The sequence below is a fragment of the Orycteropus afer genome, unplaced genomic scaffold, assembly GCF_000298275.1.
Source record: "Orycteropus afer afer isolate SDZICR_OR568_19922 unplaced genomic scaffold, OryAfe1.0 scaffold00062, whole genome shotgun sequence".
Lineage (NCBI taxonomy): Eukaryota > Metazoa > Chordata > Mammalia > Tubulidentata > Orycteropodidae > Orycteropus > Orycteropus afer.
In genome coordinates this window covers 8405363-8427411 of record NW_006921649.1, presented here as the reverse complement: position 1 = coordinate 8427411, position 22049 = coordinate 8405363, and the positions used below count along the sequence as shown (strand labels likewise).

The 22049-nt window shown below is 40.6% G+C and overlaps 1 protein-coding gene across 1 annotated transcript in view; it reads right to left on the bottom strand.

Moving 5' to 3' along the window:
• The window catches only part of DOCK2 (dedicator of cytokinesis 2), a 669066-nt gene that overhangs the window by 627561 nt on the left and 19456 nt on the right, over positions 1-22049 (bottom strand). The window contains exons 3-8 of the mRNA XM_007939749.2: positions 18787-18827; positions 16105-16160; positions 15519-15615; positions 13384-13532; positions 7657-7792; positions 4831-4985 (exon numbers count right to left, since the gene is read on the bottom strand). Of these exons, the coding sequence (XP_007937940.2) occupies positions 4831-4985; positions 7657-7792; positions 13384-13532; positions 15519-15615; positions 16105-16160; positions 18787-18827 (634 nt within the window). The remainder of the gene's footprint in view (positions 1-4830; positions 4986-7656; positions 7793-13383; positions 13533-15518; positions 15616-16104; positions 16161-18786; positions 18828-22049) is intronic.

The window sequence follows — 22049 nt, the reverse complement described above, 5'->3', positions numbered from 1 at the left end:
TATGATATCCCTTGTTCCACGTCCTCTTTGGAATCCAGCTTGACACATAGGTTCTTCCTTTTGATGGTATCCCACATGAACCTTAGGCTTTCTTCATTTTATTTTGATCTTTTTTCTGATTTATCCCTTTCCAAAGAAGTGTTCAGGTATTTGCCTTTAATCTCCCTAAATCTGTCTTCCATTGATTCAATTATGCTCCTTTGCCCATTCAATGTCTTATCTATTTCTGAAAATTTGGTATTAATCTTCTGAATTTGTGTGTGTAGGTTCTGTATCATTTCTAATTTTTCATGTATTTTGTCATTTTGTTCTTGTATTGTCTTTGAAATTGTTCTAGGGTTTTCTCTGTGTTTTCCTTGATCTGTCTCTCCATTCATTGAAGATACCTAAATATAATTCTTTTGAATTCCTTTTCAGGGAGTTCCAATGCTGCATCTTCTTCAGGGATGTGTTTTGGGTCTGTGTCCTGGTCCCTTGTCTCTCCTGCTTTATCTTTCTTCTTTGTGTGGACTGTGATGCTCTGTTATCTCTGAGGCATTGTAACATTTTTGTGCTTATATGTAATTGGTGATTGTATGTTAGAGTGACTTGCCTACAATTTTCGTTTTCTTTGTTTTGCTTGTATGTTATCTATGCAAGCAGGGTACTGTGTTCCTCTATCTGCTAGTTGACAACATTCATACACTCACCACCTGCCTCCTTTCCTGTAGTCAGCCTTTTGTACATCCCTGCTGACCTTGGCAAACAGAGTCTATTCTTAGGGCCTTGGAATCCAAATGAGAATGCTATCACTTTAAAATCCAAAATTAATGCCACTTGTAAAGATTCAAAATGGCTACGCCCTCAGTCACTTTAAATGTCCAAAATGGCTGCCGCTTGTAAACATTCAAAATGGCTGCATCTTCAGTCACTTTAAATATCCAAAATAGTTGCTGCATGTAAACAATCAAAATGGCTGCACCCTCCGGACTGTGGCAAGTTAACAGCTCAGGTTGTCCCCCTCTTTGCTGTTTACCTTCCTAGTCATAAGCCACAAGCACAGTCATCCCTGCAGCCCTTGATCACCAGGGCTGATCTTTAGGTCAATTCTTAAGTCCCAACACCACTTGGAAATATTCAAGCTGTTGGTCCCGTCAGAGTAGCTGACACTCTATAGCTCCAACTATCTCTGTACTCACTGTTTTCATTCAGGTTTTTCCACTGTTGTTGTTGTTATGTGCCATTGAGTTGGACCCAACTCATAGCAATCCCTCCTTGGGTTGCCAAGGTAGTATTACTACGGAAGTAGATTGCCCAACCTTCCTTCTGAGGAGTGGCTGGTGGATGGTTTTTCCACTAGTTGGTGCCTAATCCACTTCTTCATAGTTCCTTTCAAAGCTCAGGGCTCCAGGATTATCTTCTGTATCTCTGTCAATTGTTTTTTCTTTTCTTTGTTGAAGAGGGTCTGTGACACTTGTCTGCCTATTCCTCCATCTTACCAGAAGTCCCTGTAGAGTCATATTACTTATTTCTTGACTGCAGCTTCCATGGGCATTGATTGTGGATCCAAGTAAAATTAAATCCTTGACAACTTTAATCTTTTCTGTTTATCATGTTGCTTATGGTATGAGGACTTTTGTTTTCTTCACATTGAGGTATAATCCATACTGAAGATTATAGTCTCTGGGTTTCAAGTCCTCTTCACTTTCAGCAAGGTTGTGTCATCTACATATTGCAGATTGTTAATAAGTCTTCCTCTAATCCTAATACCATATTCTTCTTTTTATACTCCAGCTTCTAAGATTATTTGCTCAGCATGCAGATTCAGTAAGAATGGTGAAAGGATATAATATAGTTGTGTATACTTCCATAGTGATAACTGCCTCGGAAACCCAAGGAGGGGTCGCTAGGAGTCAGGGCCAACTCGATGGCAAATAACAACAACAACAACATATGAAAAGGAGCATATAGATAATGCTAAATAAACAGTTTTGATCTTAAATTGGGGGGTGGGAGGGAAGTTAAAATAAAATACAGCTCAAAAGCCATTTTAGACCAAGAAAGCATGATAAAAGAACTCAGCAGAGATAAGGGGAAGTGCCTTCTTTTTCGAGCTTTGTTCTCCCTGATCTCTTGTTCCTCTCTCTGCACTTAGCCCTAGAATATTAATGAGTAGTCAGGGCAAAGTTCAGGAGGAAATGGGACCAATAAGGAAAATGAATATAGCCATGGGTTAACCAATGGTTAAAATTCAATCAAACCAAATGGACCTTTTTTTTTTCTCTCTCTCTCCTTTTTCCCCCAGTAAGATCTAAAACTTTTAGTGGTTAGAATACATAGCAAAATAACCAGGGTGGTTTTATCCTTAAAAATAATTTTTTAAAAAAAATAATAATTTCCTATTGGTAATTACTATATTGTGCAAAGTGAAATTTCTGGGTGTTTTCCAAGACTTTTCATCATATATGTAGCAAGCCTCTTAGGGACCCAGCCTATTAGGTCTAAACAGCCAGCACCATCAACTTTCTTCTATGGGAAATACAATCATAAATAAGAAAAGCAATTTTGAGGACCAAGCTAGCCCCATCCATCCTTGCCCAGGAAGACCTAAGCAGTAGACTCTGGAGGCTTACTTGGTAACAACACAGGGAGGCCTTCTCCAATGACACCCTCCTTGGGAAAATGAGGAAGATTATTCCAATTTCTCCTCTACCTCTTTGGACATTGCCTCACCACTGGCCTAATGCCTGAGCTGCTGCTTTTGTTTGTCCAGCAAACATTCATTTAAACTTCCCAGGGCAGATTTCTTCAGGGATCCAATGAGGATCTGAACATGATTCATCCCAACATTGAAAGGTCCACCCCAAACAAATTCTCCCTGGCCCACATCAGTGCCATAGGGAAGATACCTTAATGTGTCTGTTATTCATTGTCTGTCAACCCTGGCTAGGGGCAGGTAGGACTAAAGATTTCTTAGTAAAAGAGGATCTATCCAGAGTCAGACTGATACAGGGAGTGTTTCCAAATCTCCCTGCCCCACTCCTGTCCCATGCCTCTTCTCTTCTTTCTTTTGGTTTCTATCATTCAGCTCTTCCTTCTCATTCCTCCTCCTCCCAGGGCTGCCCTATGTCTGGCTCTCTCATAGCCATCACTCAGCCACACTCCAGCAAGCACGTCATCTGGTGTGGCACTTCAGGGAACAGAGCTGCATCTCGCTGATCCATTGCCTCCCTCAGCACAGCTGGGGCCAGGCCATCCATCAGTCAGATGGGCCAGGAGACAAGGCACCCTTGTTGATGCAGCTAGAAGGAGCTCTCAGGTTTCTGAAGAGGTAGGGAGGGTCCTGGGGATCTTCAAAAAAATTTTTTTACAGGTTCCTTGGGAGCAGCTAACAGGGAACAGCTAGGAGTCTATGATATTTAACCGATTTCAGGTTCTGTCTAAGGAACCAGGACCACTCACTCTCAGTGTCTACTAAGTTCTAGACAGATGAATTAGGCTTGATTTTTAATATTGGGAATTTAGGTTAGCCATGAAGAATAGATTTCCACCATAACAGTGCTTAAACCCTGACCAGAATCACTTGGGATATTAGATATAACTCCTTCCTTGGCATCAGACTAAAGTGAGGAAACAGTTTGTCTCTAGAGTCAGATGAAACTAGTATAAATCTCTGGGGTGCCTTTAATAAATATGTGTGAATTTGGGCCAGTCACATTATCTCCCTGAGCCTGATTTTCCTCATCCAAATGGCATGGAGTCATGAGGATTGAATGAGATCATATACTGACCTCAGTACTTCTTAAATGGACAGCCCCTCTATGTTTCATAAATGTCTCCAGGGGAAACATTATTTACTGAAGGAGCACTATTGAATAGGGCACTTTACACCATCTCATTTAATCATCATAACAGCCAAGGCGGAAATGTATTACTGTCTCCATTTTCTCCATAGAAGCAGAGGGATATGCTGCAGCTCCATCCTAATGGTTCAACCAGTACCTCACACATGGGACCATGCTTTGATCTAAAACCCCACTGGAGAGACAGGCAGTGGTCAGTCACCTGGGAGGAAGGGTGGTCTGAGCCACAAGCTGAGTCCTGGGGCAATGCGGAAGGTGGGCAGTACACTAAAGGCTTCCCCTGGATATTCCCAAAAGTGTTACCCTTTCTTGAGTGGAGGCGCCAAGAAGTTCCCTCACATCCTCTATTTCCAAGAGAAATTAATTAAAAGTAGTAACAATAATGGCCTCTGCCATTTGGAACACAGATGCCATGTGCCAAGCCCTATGTGAGTACTTCATGGACTTTTTCTCCTTTAAGCCAAAAAGAGATTGGTAAACCCCATGAGATTGGGACTCACATCTTGAATATGGAAAATTGGTTCTTACAAGAGATTGCCAACCTGAGCAAGGTTAACAGAACATAGATGACAGTCGAGCCAGGATATGAGCTTAGGCAGATTGCAGAGTCCACACTTTTAACCTGTTGCTTCACTGGAAGATCTGCAGTTTTCACTATTCATTTCTCAACTCACATTTTAAAAGTCACAATTTTACTATATCCAAATGTTACCTGTCTGAACCTTTCTATTTTTGGTTGGCTTTCAATAATCAAAACTTATTTCTCTATAACCATATCCTCACTGTGGGAAAAATTTCGCGGCAAGTGATATTTCCATCTGACTCTCATGCCCTCCAGAGAAGTTGCTGCCACAGTTTCAGTTAGACCTAGTTTCTCTTCTGGGTGGTAATTTCTCCACAAGTGATGATGGAAAGAAAAGATGCTCTATGTTCTACTGACTCTAAATTGCCCCAAACAAGGAGGTCCAGCAATACTGAACACACTTACCTTATGACCATTTGCTTATTGGGATCATAGAGTGACATGAAGAGCTCAGCATCTTCCCCAATTCTGCAGACAAAGTTTCTCACAAAGACGTAAAGGCTGTGGGTGGGTGAGGAGGAGATGCGGGAATACATTCCATAATCTGGCTGGTCTTTTGACTGAAAGGTGGGAGGAAGATGCATAAAGTTAGCCTAGCACCACTTAGGACAACAGAGAAATGGTACAGGATTTTGGGAGTCACTTGCAATTTCAAGTCCAAAGATTTGGCATTACACTCAGCTCTACCACCAAAAGCGTCCACAATCTTAGCCAAATCACCTTGGCTGTCTTTGCCTTGATTTTCTCATCTGGGAAAATACCACTACCTGGGGAAATACTAACCCAGCTTTCTTCAAAAAGTTGGTGTCACAGAAGCATAAACTATAAAAGAAAAAAATCTATAAAATGGACTTCATCAAAACAAAAACGTGTGTTCTTTAAAAGACACAGTTAAGAAACTAAAAAGGCCAGCTATAGACTTGAAGAATTTATTTGCAAAACACATCTGATAAAGCATTTGTATTCAAAATATGCTAAGAACTCTCACAACTTAAAAATATGAAAAACAATACAATTAAATATGAGCAAATTATTTGAGCATACACATCACAAAATAAGGCACAGACTGCTAGTAAGCACATAAAAAGATGTTCAACATCACTAGTTATCAGGGAATGCAAATTAAAACCACAATGAGATAATACTACAGACCCACTAAATTGATTAAATTTAACAAGATCGACAATAACCTGTGTTGGCAAGAATGTAGAGCAGCTGAAACACTCATATATTGTTGGTGGGAATGCAAAATGGTATAGTCATTTTGGGAAAAATTATGGCAATGCCTTATGAGTTAAACATAAGTTTATTATATGAGTCAGCAATTCCACTGCTAGGTATTACCCCTCCATAAAACAATGAAAATGAAAACAAATGTCCACCCAAAACTTTGTATGTGATGTTCATAGCAACATTGTTTATGATAGTGCCTAACTGAAAGCAACTCAAATGTCCATCAATTGGTCAATGGTATAGACAATGAAAGGAACAAAATATTGATATTGATATGCACAACAACCTGAACCTCAAAAACCTCACGTTGCATAAGAGATGTCAAACACAAAAGACTAATATTATAAGATTTCATTTATATGAAGCTTTACAAATGACAAACCTATACCAACAGAAAACAACTCAGGGGTTTCCTGGGCTGGGGATCAGAAGAGGAAATCGGCTGTAAAAGAAACTTTTAGGATGGTGGAACTCTTCTATATCTTGATTGTAATGGACTTTACTAAGCACTATATATTGTAACATTCATCAAACTGCAGACTTAAAATGAGTGAATTTTATTGTGGGAAAAACGAAACCTAAATAAAGTTAAAGTTGCTATCAAATAACAAAACCACAGTTAATGTTACTTGGGAGTCCCTAGGAGGTGCTAAAGGAGCTCTGGTAGTGCAGTGGTTAAGGCATTTGGTTGCTAACCAAAAGGCTGGTAGTTCAAACCCACTTAGCCACTCCACAGAAGAAAGATGAGGTATCTACTTCTGTAAAGATTTATAGCCTTGGAAACCCTATAGGGATCACTGTGAGTTGGAATTGACTCTTACAGCAATGAGTTTGGTTTGGTTTGGTTTGGTTTGGGTGGTACAAATGGTCAACACACTTGGCTGCTAACCAAAAGGTTGAGCGTTCAAATCCACCCAAAGGCACCTTGAAAGGAAGGCCTGGAGATCTACTTCTCAAAAATCAGCCACTAAAAACCCTATGGAGCACAATTCTACTCTGACACACATGGTGTCACCATGAGTTGAAATCGATTCAAAAGGAACTGGTTTCTCACTGGCTAAATGTGACTTAAAAATATAAAGCAAATTGTGTTAAACTTTCCTTAAAATCCTTCTATGGTTTCCCACCACACTTGGACTAACATCTTAACTCTTTCCCATGACCCTTCAAGTCCTAGAGTGTCAGCTCCTATTCCCTGTCCAAATCATTGCCTCCACCCCTCACTGCTCACTGTGCCCATACATAGTTTTATTCCTTGAACATTCAGAGCTCAGTCCTACCCTCTGCCTAGAACACCCTCTCTCTAGATCTTCCCATGTCTGCCCCCTTCACAGTATCTAGGTGTCAGCTGAGATGTCACTTCTCAGAGTGACCTTTCTTGACCATGCCTTTTAAAACCAAACCAAACCAGCCATCGTTGAGTTGATTCCAACTTATGGAAACCCCATATTATTCAGAGTAAAATTGTGCTCTATAGGGTTTCCAATAGCTGACTTTGCAGAAGTAGATTGAAAAGCCTTCCTGCCAAGGCACTTCTGGGTGGATTCAACCTTCCAATTTTTCAGTTAGCAGCCAAGCTCTGAACAATTTGCACCACCAGGGACCCTGTCTGTGCCTTTTAAAGTAGCTACTTAAGTCATACTGATTCACATAACTTAGTTTATTGCCTTTTGGGAATTTATCACCATCTGGAATTAATTTGTTCATTAATTTATTTACTGTTTAGACTGCCTTTCTTCTCTTCTCCTCTCTAGACTATAAAAGCTCCATGAGAACTGGTAACTTCACTGGCATTTAACTACCTGTGGGATGGATATTGAATGAGTTACAAATCTAAGACCAAAAACAATAAAATGAATGTGGCCACCGATCATCTCAGGTCAAAGGACAGATGGCTCTGTGAACAGAATATAGTCTGGTTAATTAGTCTATTATTTTAAGTTAATGATGTGCAAAATGACTGTTTCGCTTGGCCAACCCCTGTTGAACAAAACTCACCAGTTCTTCCTTGATACGCTCTGTGATTTTATCAGTTGCTTCCTCGTGTGCATGGAACAAGCTGATGACACTGGTATTATCAGGGTCCAGGATATTTCCATCTTCATCTCTGACAATCAGGTCCAGCTCAAGGATTCTGAAAAGCAAATTCTGCAAGTGAAGATAAATCAGAGTACTTAAGTCTTTAGGAACATGGTGAGAATTTTTTCCAGAAAGTTCAAGTAATCTCTGAGGATCATACACACTTCTACAGACAAGCCCTACACTGCTGTCCTCATATACAGCCAGGGAAGTGCACATGGGTTTAGCAAAGCCACTTTTGAAGGTTCTATTAAATGTTTAAATGTACATTTCCTTCATATTGACCCTAAAGAAAGAAACATCCACACTTAAACAATGAAGTGTGTTGCAGTACTGTTTGCATCAGCAAAGTGTTGGGGAAAAAAAAAAAAAAGAAAAGAAAATGTCTTTCAAAAGGGGAATGAATAAACTTTTAGCTGTAATAGAATACTATGATGTAGAATTAAAAAAATATATCATTTTCATATGTTTAATGATACATTTCAGTGAAAAAAATCAAGTACGGAAAAATACATACAGTATATTTTATGCAAAAAAAGGGGGGGGGCAAGAAAAGAAAAACCAGTACAGCAGTTAAATGCTTGGCTGCTAACCAAAAAGTCGACAGTTCGAACACACCAGCCACTCCATGAGAGAAAGATGAGGCAGCCTTGGAAACTCTACGGGGCTGTCCTACTCTGTCCTATAGTGTTACTGTGAGTCAGAATCAACTTGATGGAAATAGGTTTGTTTGACACAAGTCACAAGGAACAGATAAGTTCCTTACCTGGAAGGAAAAGCTACAAACTACTAACACTGGTTACTTGTGGGAAAGGGAAATGTAAGGGGTGAGGGTGCTGGGAGGGATGGAGTAGTCAAAGAGGACGTGAGCCTCATTTCAATGTGTTGAATGTTTTACCTTTTTTTCTACATAGAAAATGTACTTATGTATTATTTATTTGATAAGAATTGGAAAATCATTATTGGGGGAAATAAATCTCCTCAGATATATTGACTCTTACTCACAGCTTGATCTTAAGCTGCTTGACTTCTAGGCCACGAGCTTTTCCATTTTGTATTGATTTGTTTCAACTCTATCTGTCATTCCAACAGGCATCAATGATATAAATAGCAGCAAACTCACACACAGCACTCACAATAAACTCACATATGTTAAAAGTTATACCTATACTGATGCAGTTAATCCACATAACTACCCTATGAAGGAGGACCTATCATTACACCCATTTTATAGATGAGGAAAAGACCAAGATACAAGAACAAAAGTAATTTGCTCAAGGTTCCACACCTAGAAAGAAGTAATACAGTACAGGTCAGTGCTCTTAAGCTCTATGGTATACTTTCTAGATTGGAGGAGCTGGGTGTTATTTTTAATTGCCATTAATTTGGCTCCAACTCAGAAACCCCACTTGCTCAAAAGAAAAAATCACTGATGAATTTTGCACCATCTTCGTGATTCTTGATTGGTATGCTTGAATCCACTGTTGTGGCCACTGTACATTTTGAGTCCTCCCAACCTAGAGGGTTTATCTTCCAGCACTTTATCAGGCAATATTCTATTGTGATCACAGAATTTTCACTGACTGATTTTCAGAAGTATGTCACCAGACCTTACTTCCTAGTCTCTCTTGATCGGTAAACCCTGTGGAAACTTGTCTACCACTGGTGACCCTGCTGGTATTTGAAATACCGGTGACATAGCTTCCAGCATCACAGCAACACAAAAGCCACCACAATATGAGCAACTAACAGAAAGGTGGAGCTTAGGAGCAGAATACAGTTGCAGAGGCCTTAATTGGAAGTTGATTTTGCACTTGATGGAGGACCTCAGTTGTCCATACATCGAAGGGAGAGGGAGGAAGCTGATGGAGATTCTGAAAAGGACAACAGTGGTTCTGCTTGGGCACCCCAACCATGTACCAGATTCTAAAAGGGCAGCAAGGACAAATGAAGGAGACAAAATTTTCATCTCTTATTTGAAAATCAAACCGAGAGGCACATCTCTTCATCTCATCCAAATGCAAACGGAAGGGAGCCAAGGTTCATCTGTGTCTGAATTCATTAGAAAATTAACTCTCAACTAGATATGACTCATAGTGTTGCACAGCCATGCTGGCTAATGGGTGATGCTAACGGGAAAACACATGCAACTAATGCTGGGCAGAGGCTCGTGCAAACTCGAGAAAGATTGAGCCTACCTGATACATAATTTAGTGCCAAGATCTCTCTAGCTCTTTCTCTTCAAAATGTATCAAAGTGGATTCGGTTCTAAAACATTATGAATAAAACATTCTCCGGGTTCAGTTCTTTTGGGATTTGGAGGAGTCATTTGAGGATTTCTCCCTCCTTGAGGTCACCATGAGTCAGAATCCACTAGACGGCAAACAGCAACAGTGTTATCAGACTCAGGGCAGCTATCTCCCCTTCTTGGAAGCCCTCTCTGACTCCAGGCCTGCTTTCACCCCCAGCCTCCTCTGCCCCTCTCCTCATGCTTCCTCCTCCCATGAAACGTACAGCTTTATACTGCAAATTTCTATTTACTTCTCTGTCTCCCCTACTTGTCCGCAGAGTCCTTGGGAGGTTAAGAGAATGCAGTGGATAAGAACTCCAGAGCCAGAGTACATAGTTCAAATTCTGCCCCTTACTAATATGCACCTTAGGCAAAATTACCTAATAACCCTGTGGGACCAGTACACACATCTGAAAAATGGGGATGATGATAGTATCTGCCTCACAGAGTCATTGGGAGACATGAGTTGATACATAGAAAAAGCTTAAAATACCCACTGCCATTAAGTTGGATCCGACTCATAGTGACCCCTCCTTGGGTTTCTGAAGCGGTATCACTATGGAAGCAGATTGCCCAACCTTTCTTCCGAGAAGTGACTGGTGGATTTGAACCACCAGCCTTCTGGTTAACAGTCAAATGCCTTAGGGCACTACGCTCCAGAGCTCCTTAAATAGCTCCTAGTATACTGATGGTGTTGTTAGCTGCCATCCAACTGATTCCGACTCAAGGAGACCTCATGTGTTACAGAGTAGGACTGCTTCATAGGGTCTTGCTGGCTGTAATTTTTACAAAAGCAGATTATCAAGGCTTTTCTTTCATGGAGTGGCTGGGTGAGTTTGAACCACCCTTTGGGTTAGCAGTCAATTGCAAACCACTTAGGCTAAGCACTTAATAAGTTATTGTCAGTTATTTTTGCTTGTTTATTATTATTAGTATTAGTATTACTATTACTATTACTATTAAGTAAGAGGCTACATTTTGTAAATATGTATATTCTCAGGATCTACTAGTTGCCCAACAAAATTTTGCTATCTGAACAAAGAAACGAAGTGAATAACATAATCAACTGAATGATTCTGATCAGTTATCAAGACTCAGGTCCGCTTCTTGCTTCTCTGACAGCTTGAGGTCTATGATTCTCATGCTGCTCTGAACATTGTGCCCTGAGGCCAGACCTCCTGGCTTTAGGAAATCCACTCATCCCATATCCAGAGCTGTGAGTTTCCAAGTCACCAGCCAGTACTACGGTGCCCAAGTCCTCTCACTTCTAGTTGAAGTGATCAGGAAAGGGAGGCAGGAAGCAAGAGGCCTCTGCTGAAGTTCTTGGTCTCTGAGGCAGGGTATCTCTCACTTCCCCAAATGAAATAGACTGAAAGTGAAAGCTCAAAGCTGGGTCAGAGAGTGATGCTACATAGGCAGGTCTGACTTAGCAAGGACCTTCTTTCTCCCCTGATCACTCATCAGTCCCTGAGCTGGGTACAGGCACAGGCATACAGAGACAGCTTAAACACAATCACCGTCTTAAAGGAGCGCACAGCATAGAGAGGAGATGGCCAAGAAAGGAAGATACTACTTCTCCTTTCAGAGTTCAGGGTGCTAAGCCCTTCAAGATATTCTAACCCTATGGAGTAGGTGGGGTGGTGAAGGATGAAGGAACTGGGGAAGGGTTCCTGTGAGTGGTAACCATTTCTTCCATTCTTGGTCCTTCTTCTCAGGAACCCCCATGAGGAAACAACTTGTGAAGGTCACAGATACCATTATTCAAAGGCATAAAAAGTCCTCAATTCCCACACTCCCAGTTGCGATGGTGCTAAGCTAAATGTGGCCCCTGAACCAGCAGTAGTAGCAGCTGCATGGCAAACCCATTCTGTCACTTTGGGAGGACATACATTATAAGCAGATTTGGACACGCTTGCCAGCTGCTGACGAAAGAGCCAGCAAAGGGTAGTGCTCCTGGGATGGGAAGCAGCTGTAAGCTGGACCCATTGACTTTCCCCCTTGGATGCCTCTTCCTAATGCATATGGCAAGGACAAGAAAGCACAGCTTCTGGGAAACTTTCTTTTATTCCCACTGAATGGGCACTTCCTATTCCCTAACCTCCTCTCCTAACCGTATATTCTATCTTTCTGATCTACTTTGCCATCTCCTGAACATTCCATGCTCTCTCATGCATGTCTGTCCTCCAAGTTATTAGCCTGCTTAGCACCTTTTTATCCTTCAAAATTCAGCTCAGGGGTCACCTCCTCCAGGAAGCTCTCCTTGACTTCTTTTTCCAAGTCAGAATTAAGATCATTCTTATTTCCTATGCCATCAAACTGATCACAAGACATGTCAATAGTCTGCCTGTAGCTTGTTGCTCATTGAACTTAGTGGACAGGGACTTTTACTTCTGTAACCCCAGCACCTAACAGGTAATCAGGCTCAATACATGTTTGTGGCTGGGATGATAGAACAAACAATTAGGATGCTTGGAGGGCATTTAAATAATCAAGAGAGAGGACAGGTCCTTACAGTTCTCAAATGCTGTCTGTGTAGCACAGTGATGAGACTCATGGACTCTGGAGTCAAACTGCATGGGTCTAAGTTCTGGTTGTGCTATGTACTAGCCATGTGACACTGAACAAGTTATTTAACCTCCTGAAGAGTCTCAGTTTCCTCAGCTGAAAACTTAATGGATATAATAAAACTACTTGGCCCATAGAGTTGCCATAAGAATTAAATGAGACAATGCATATAAAACATTTAGCACAAAGCATGATACATAATAAGCTCTGATTAAGTGTCAGTGATAACATTATTATCACTACTATTATTATCAGTAGGCTATCCTGCCTCAAAAAAAAAGAAAGTTTTATTTTCACCTTAACTTCACAGCATTCATTCAAGTCCAACCAGTTTCTGCTTCTCTCCTCTGTATAGCTTTAGGAGCTGTGCATATGAATTAGCTGATGGCATGTGGCTTGGATAATTTAAGATGGAGGAAGGGACATAAAGTTTCACACTGGGACTAAAGGGAGAGTTTTGTAAATGCAGGGATAAAATGACAACTAAGCTGAAAACGAACCAGCATGACTGTGCTCCCTAGCCCCTCGGAAGTAGGTTAAATGAGTGTCCTAAATCTCCCAGCCCAGTAATAATCACTGTGTAAGCAAGCCCTCTCTTCAGCTGCATGTCCATGGGCCCCAGGGGAATGACACCAAAGTTACACAAGCACGACCTTTGGTAACAACCTTCTCCCAAATAGAAAGTGGCAAACTCACATCTGAAAATGCAACCAAGCTTCTCGGAAAGGAGGAAGGGAAAAAAGGTAGAAGGAGGGGAAAGAAAGCATCTTTTCAGAGGAAGGAGAGGTTACTTGTTGCCATAGTCAATCTTGGAAGTAACTTTCTGCTTCAGTTCCTTCAGCTCATCCTTGGGCAATGTTCCTGAGAGAAGCTGGGAACGCCACTCCATGAGGTCATACATCATGGACTGCACCTGTAGGAACCGCTCCTTTTTGCTGGCCTGGAAGACAGGAAACCATCCAGAATTACCTGTGCTGAATATGCCTGTGCTCCTATTTGGCAAAGTGTACCTGAGACAAGTGAGCACGTTCAGAGACAATGGCTTGAGCCCTCTCTCCCACTCTCTACCCAGCTATGAAGGGGCTGGGTGGTGGTCTTAGTAGTTAACATTTTCCTCCCCTGGGGATGCAAGGGCTTCCCAAAAGCAAAAGTAATAATCCCAATCACTTCTTGATTAAAGAAAAGGTGGTTTCTGACTTATCCAAAAGACACTTGTTGAACAGAAATACATGGACAGCAGCTGTAAATGCAAGCCCCTTTAAGGCTGGAACCAGGGCTTTTCTCTCATGATAACCAACCAGCTGCCACTGAGTGGAGTCCAATTCATGGTGTTCCCATGTATAATGTCAGAGCAGAATTGGGCTCCAGAGGGTTTTCAATGGCTGATTTTTCGGAAGTAGATCACCATGCCTTTCTTTTGCGATACCTCTTAGGTAGACTTGAACCTCCAACCTTTTGATTAACAGTCAAATATATTAACTATTTGTACCATCTAGGGACTCCTCTCTTGTGAGAAAGGCTTATTTTCTAGAGCAGCATTCTCCAAAGTGGGGCATGTGTACAACTTATGGAACACATGATGCCTTATGGTGGTACAAAGATACAATATTCAGTAACATTGACTCTAAGGGTGATTCTTTTCCATTCTCTTTCCATGCTTCTATTTTAGTGAAGGAAAAAGTCTCAGTTTCCTGCTAGTATGTCTTTAACACCTCTGTCTCACTTGTTAATCTCCCTTTTTAACAAAGCGAGAAAGAAGATCTTGGGCTCAGTGTTTTTGACAGGCATTATAGCAAGCATTTAATCATATTGTCTAGTTCTCATTTATTTATATGAATAATTTTCTTCTACTTATGCTAAGTGACTTTTAACTCCTCATTTGGGAAAGTATGCTATAAAGTTCCTTATGTTAATCGATTTAAGTTTACAAAAAAGAGAGCCAATTTAGGTATTAAGTATATATTACACAGTTAGTATGCAGATATGGCAAGAATCAAGAAGATACTACTAGAATAAGGAAGTTTAAAGATATCTTTACTAGAGCAAAGGGCATGATGAACTTGCTGTATTTTAAGATCTCTTAGGGAAAATGCCAAGTTTCCATGATGTCACATATGTGGTATTATTTCAAAATTCAAAAAGGGTGATACCAGTGGAAATCAATAAGAAACCACAGTAGCCCCAACTTCTGGAAAACTTATAGAATTCAGTGTGCCAATTAACATAAATTATGAAATTTCCAAATAGGAATCAACATTTATGACCATAAAAGGTGACTCTATGAAGAGTGTGTGTGTGCTCCTACGTGTGTGCAGTGCTATAACGAATATGCAGAAGGACGTGGTTGACATTTTCACTCTCTGCTTAATGGTTTGTTTAGCTAATTGCTTCCATTAGGAACTCTGGAAGCATCAAAGGAGAATTTAAAATTAGCTCTGCTTCAAAACCGAAAACACACTTGCAATGTGTACTCTTTGTTTTTCTAGGGTCAAAACTACCTTTTAGATCTGAGGACAATAACCATCAGTTAATTCAATAAATGAGAACAGTATTTCTCAAGGTGTTATCGGCAGACCTCAAATCAGAATCACGTGGGTTTATTTATTTAAAAATGCCCTACAAAAGAAAGCTTTATTTTTTAATCGGTGTCGAGATGATTCTCATGCATATATAAATTTGAGAACTTTGGCTCTAATTTTAAAACAGAACACTTATGTTGGACACTATTTATTATGGTTTTGTCACTAGGGAGTTGTGTGGCTTTGAGCAGGTCACCTAACCTCTTTAGGCCTCAGTGTCCTTATATATACTTCTATGTCACCAAAGCCTCCTTTGCATGCCCAGTTTAAGGCTAAATTCCAAACCTGAATCAAACCAAAGAATTCAAGAAGCTTCCATAGAAGGAAAGCAAGGTTTTGAGTCTCACCACATAGAGCTGTTTCCAGATGCTGCCCCATTCCCAAAGCGTTGTTGTCACTTCTTGTGCCAGAGGAATTTCTGCAGGAATGATATTCTCGGTATTTCTATTTAAGGTCGGAGAGAAAATGGCGTGAAATTGAGACCCAGGTGCTAACAAGATAAAATGTGGACAAATTTGCATTCACTGCAGCTGCTGAGAGAGGCCTTGCTGGCATGAGACTAAAAGGCCTCCAATAGTCACACCAATTACATTATGCAAATGAAAGGAACTTCCTTTCTAATGTCCTTCTTCATTGGGGTGCACACCTCATGCTCATTATTCAGGATTAATATACTTTAATACAGTTCAAAGGCATCTGCCAGTGAAAAGTTTGATTCTCCTACTTACTAATACCCCTAGAGTCAGACCTGAACTCCAATCAATTTGGATTAGACCTTCCATCTAGTAAGGGAAAGGACGCTCACAAATAAACACAGGCAAAGGGAAGACAGATGAGTTCAGCATACTTCTGATCTGCCAAGTGTGACTGTCAAAATAAACAGGACAAAGAACATGTGCCACCGGAGGGCCAAGTGTGACGAATGGCAAATACCTTCTTTTCTCAACTGTCACCTCCTTGATGTGGATAAAGGATTTAGGGAAAATGCCCTGTTGGAAACAAATAAAATAAAATATAAACAAAACTAATGAAATAATTAGACATATCCCCACAGAAATTAATAATCTCAGATCTTCATGATTTTTCTAAAAGCCCTTGACAGGTAAAACCTTCCAACTTTAAATAATGGAATAATGTCAGGCTCAGATAGAGCAGGGGTAGATTCTAAATACACTCATTATGGTCTAGCTTCCCTTCTAGTTCTCCATCAGTTGCTCTAGATTACACAATAGCCCTAGATCCCAAAGGATTCTCCAATCCATTATGGATGCTCACCCTATCAGGTGAAGGAAGCAGTGCTTGACAAAACAGCTGAAGCCACGCTAAATGAAACAAGGAACTCTGTCCTCCTCCTTCTCCCATTCAACTCCAGGAAAGCAGTCACCCTTCAAGTCATGAACCAGGAGGACCTCAGGTTGCATTAGATTGGTTAGAGTTGAGACTTGTTTATCCCTGAATTTATCTTAGGAGCTCTGGTGGTGTAGTGCCTAAGGCATTTGACAGCTAAACAGAAGGCTGGCGATTCAAACCCACCAGCCACTCCTTGGAAGGAAGGTTGGGCAATCTACTTCCGTAGTGATACCACCTTGGAAACCCAAGGAGGAGTCACTATGAGTCAGATCCAACTTGACAGCAGTGACTACTGCATTGTGTTTGCTTTGGGTTCATCTTATTTGAGACAGCACAGTAGGATCATGTCTCCCAACATAGCATGTCGAGGAAGAAAGAGGAAGCTTCTATTATTTGTTGATCCATAAGCTTAGCTCAAGGAGCTCTGGTAGCATAGTGCCTAAGGCACTTGACTGCTAACCAGAAGGCTGGTGGTTCAAACCCACCAGCCACTCCTCGGAAGGAAGATGGGGCAATCTACTTCTGTAGTGATACAATACTGCCTCGGAAACCCAAGGAGGGGTCGCTATGAGTTGGGTCCAACTTGACAGCACATAACAACAACAACAAGCTTAGCTCAGTTAATAAGATAACCACATTATAATAATTGCATCAATTACTTGGAACTGCCTTCATGAATTCAACCATTGTGCATTCTGGGGACACCCGGTCACTGTGCCAGACACCATGAGAGATTATGCAAGGCAGGTGATCACATTACAACATCATCTCCTGCTTTTATGGAGATCACAATGTAATGTGGGGTTGGAACAAATAAACCCTTCTAGGTCAGAGATGTGACTGCTAATCCTTTCTTTATCTATTTCTATGTATATATAAAGGAAGAGACAAATGAATGCTTCCAAACAACTCTAAAAGAAGGCAAGTGCAAAAACACAACCACTGCAGTAGAGTCGGACCCGACTCACAGCAACCTCTCCTTGGGTTTCCAAGGCAGTATCACTATGGAAGTAGATTTCCCAAAGCAATTTAAATAAATAAATAAATAAAGCTCAATTCCACACAGGTGACTGCAATACCAAGAAAGTCTTTAGAGAGAAAAGATTGGCCTTAAAGCTAAGTGAAAGAACAGCATTGCTCACAACAGCCAACGGGTAGAAACAACCTAAGTGACCATCACCAGATGAATGGATTTGCTCAGCTCACTATCGTAAAGTCAGATCCAGCTCATTGAGACCCTTCCTTGGGTTTCTGAGGCAGTATCACTACAGAAATAGATTGCCCAACCTTCCTTCTGAGGAGTGGCTGGTGGGTTTGAACCTCCACCCTTCTGGCTAGCAGTCAAATGCCTTAGGCTTCTGAGGCAGTATCACTACAGAAATAGATTGCCCAACCTTCCTTCTGAGGAGTGGCTGGTGGGTTTGAACCTCCACCCTTCCGGCTAACAGTCAAATGCCTTAGGCACTATGCTACCAGGGCTCGCAATGAATGGACTGGACAAAGTATAGGGCATACATACAACTGAGTATTTCGATTCTGACTCATAGCAACCATTCCTTGGGTTTCCGAGGTGGTATCTTTATGGAAGTGGATTGCCCAGTCTTCCCTCCAAGGAATGGCTGGTGGGTTTGAACCACTAGCCTTCTGGTTAGCAGTCAAATGCCTTAGGCACTACACTACCAGAGCTCCTTTATACAACTGACTATTATTTAACCCTAAAGAAAAATGAAGTTCTGATACATGCTTGAAAGCATTCTGCTGAGTGAAATAACTTAGTCACAAAAGTGACTGAAATATCTAGAAGAGGTAAATATGTGGGGTCAAAGTAGATTAGTGGCTTCAGGAGTTTGGGGGAGGAGAGATAGGAGTGATTAGCTTAAAGAACCCTGGGTTTCTGTTTGGAGAAAACAGAAACTGTTTGGGAAAACTTTTGGAAATGGATAGTGGTGACGTTTGCACAAAATGCAATTAATGTCACCACACTACACTTAAAATGGTTACAATGAAAATATTTTTAAAATGCATTTTATCATAATAAAATTAAGAAGGAAAATTCAATTTTTAATTTTTAAAAAAGTAGAAGATGAAGGGAGTTATGGCCCAGCAAGTCCAAAGGTGCAGAGACAGGAAAGCAAAGGACATGATGAGGGAGGAATGAGTTCAGTTTGCGGAAGGGCAATCAATGGCAGGAGAGAACTGCCCACGGGTTGCGGGGCCTAGTAAAGACCCCCAGTATCGTCCCAAATAAAAACAAATCAACCTTACCTCTAACATTTTGTGCTTTATGAGATGTCCCTTGTACCAATCTGCAAAAAGAAAAACAAAAAAATAAGTTTCTCATTTATTCTTATAAGTTTATAGCTATTTTTTATGTTTGGTTTGGTTTTGGTTTTTTAATTCCTGTAAACTGCTTTAGATATTAGGTAGAGATCAAAATCTGGAAGGTCATGGGCGAGATCTGGCACTCAGATCTGTTGGATTGGTTACCAACATCTAACAATGTCTAAAAATACAGGGATTTTATGAAAAACTCCAAATTTCTTCCTTTGAAAAATCAGGAGCCCCAAGAATGATGGGCCAGCATTCCCTCCCCATACCCCCAGCTGGCCAGTGATGAGAAGCAGCTATTCCCATCAGACAATGCCAAACCAAAGAAACAGCTGCTGCCAAGTTGATTGGAGTCACAGTGACCTCACATGTGTCATAATAGAACTGTGCTCCATAAGGTTATCAATAGCTGATTTCTCAGAAACAGATTGCCAGGCCTTTCTCTTGAGGTGCCTCTGGGTGAACTTGAAACTGCCACCTTTCAGTTAACAGCTGAGCACTTTAACCATTGATACCACCAAGGGATTCCTTCCATCATTTTTCTGTTAGTACTGTGGTGGCTTGTGTGTTGCTGTGATGCTGAAAGCTTTCCCATGGGTATTTCAAGTACCAGAATGATCACCCTTGGTGCACATCTTTCAGCAGAGCTTCCAAATTAAGACAGCCTCAGAAGAAGGGTGAGGTCAGGTCCACTTCTGAAAAAATTGGTCACTGAAAACTTTATGAATAGCAGGGAAATTCTCCTGGAAGATGAGCCCCTCTGGTTGGAGGGCAGTCATAATATGACTTGGGAAGAGCTGCTTCATCAAAGTAGAGTTGACCTTGATGTGGTTGGAGAAAAGCTTTCAGGACTTTCCTTTGCTGATATGGAACAACTCAAAATGAGAAGAATCAGCTGTAAACATCCATTAATAAGAAAATGGAATGTAAGGAGTATGAATCTAGGAAATTGGAAGTTGTAAAAGATGAAAATGGAACACATAAAGATCTATATCCTAGGCATTAATGAACTGAAATGGACTGGTATTGGACATTTTGAATTAGACAATCATATGGTCTACTATGCTGGAAATGACAAATTAAAGAGGAATGGTGTTGCATTCATTGAAAAGAATATTCCAAAATCTGTCCTAAAGTACAATGCTGTCAGTGATAGTATAATATCCATATGCCTACATAGAAGATCAGTTAATACTACTGTTATTAAAATTAACACACCAAATACTAAAGCCAAAGATGAAGAAACTGAAGATATTTGCCAACTTCTGCAGTCTGAAATTAACCAAATATGCAATCAAGCTGTACTGATTATTACTGATGTTTGGAACGCAAAAGTTGGAAAAAAAGATGAATCATCAGTAGTTGGAAAATATGGCCTTGTTGACAGAAACGATGCTGGATATTGTATGACAGAATTTTGTAAGACCAATGACATTCATTTCAAATACCTTTTTTCAACAACATAAATGATGACTATACACTTGTACACCAGATGAAATACATAGGAATCAAATTGACTACATCTGTGGAAAGAGACAATGGAAAAGCTCAATATCATCAGTCAGAGAAAGACCAGTTGCCAACTGTAGGACACATCATCAATTGCTCAATTTTAAGTTGAAGCTAAAGAAAATTATAACTAGTCCACGAGAGATAAATATATCCTATTTGAATTTAGAGACTATCTCAAGAATACATTTGATGCATTTAACAGTAATGACCTGCAAAATGGGCAAGGGACCCATAGAATCCTTCAGTATTATAACTTGAGGCTTGAATTTTTTCCCTCAGTTCTTTCAGCTTGAAAAATATTGAGCATGTCCTTCCCTTTTAATTTTCTAACTCCTGTTCTTTGCATACTTTATTATAATACTTTGTCTTCTTACGCTGTATTTCTTCATTTCTTCTATTCTCTTTAGCCACTCTGTGGAAGAGCAAGTGTCAGAGTCTCTTCTGACATCCATTTTGATCTTTTCTTCTTTTTCCTGTCTTTTTAATAATCTTTAATAACCTTTTTCTTTTCTTCATGTATGATATCTTTGATGCCATCCCACAACTCCTCTTGTCTTTGGTCATGTGGTACAGTAACTTTGTATGGCTTTTCTAGCCATAAGTCTTTGTTAACTTCTGACCTCCTCTAACCCCACAAGAGGAAGACACAGTCACTATCAGTAACCCAAGGCCTATTCCTAAAAGGCCAAACATGTTGCCTCCCTCCAGCCCTTTCACCAACTATTCCTCCCAAAGCACATCACCTCTCTCCTGGGTTCAATAATTTGCTACAGTGGCCACACAGAACTCACAGATTACAGGGTTTATTAGGGAAGTACCAGGCTACAATTCAAGTTCAGGAAGAACACTCAGTCTCTCTCCCAGCCCACCATCTCTCAGGCAACAGTCTCTCATAGTCTCTCTCCCAGCAGTGTGTGTCCCTCGGTGTCTCACTCAGCAATGCATGTCTCTTTCATCTCTTTCCCAGTAGCACATCTCTCAGAAGCATGTGTCTCTTTCAGCAGCAATTCTTCCTCAACCAGCAGTCAGAGAGACCTCTGCCTCTAGGAGGCCTCCTTTTGAGCCTGGCAGAGTGGCCAAACTAACCAATCATAACATCAGAATCCTAAGAACCTGAGAGAGAGTGAAATTCCCAGAACATTGCTGGGCCACACCCAACATAAATACCCCAGGTGGACAACTTTTACAATCAGGAGCTCCTCAGTTGCTCACAGCAAATTCCACCACGGAGTTAACAAAGACATGCCTAGAAAAGCCACAGAAAGAAATTTACTGCACTGCATGACCAAAGACAAGAGGAGTTGTGGGATGACTTCAAAGATATCATACATGAAGAAAAGAAAAGGTTATTAAAAAGACAGGAAAAAGAAGAAAAGATCAAAATGGATGTCAGAAGAGACTCTGACACTTGCTCTTCCACAGAGAGTGGCTAAAGTGAATAGATGAAATACAGTGCAAGAAGACAAAGTATTATAATGAAGTGTGCAAAGAACAGGAGTTAGACAAATAAAAGGGAAGGACATGCTCAATATTTTTCAAGCTGAAAGAACTAAGGGAAAAAATTCAAGCCTCAAGTTATAATACTGAAAGATTCTATGGGCAAAATGTTGAATAATACAGGAAGCATCAAAAGAAGATAGCAGGAATACACAGAGTAACTGCACAAAATAGAATTAGTCCACATTCAA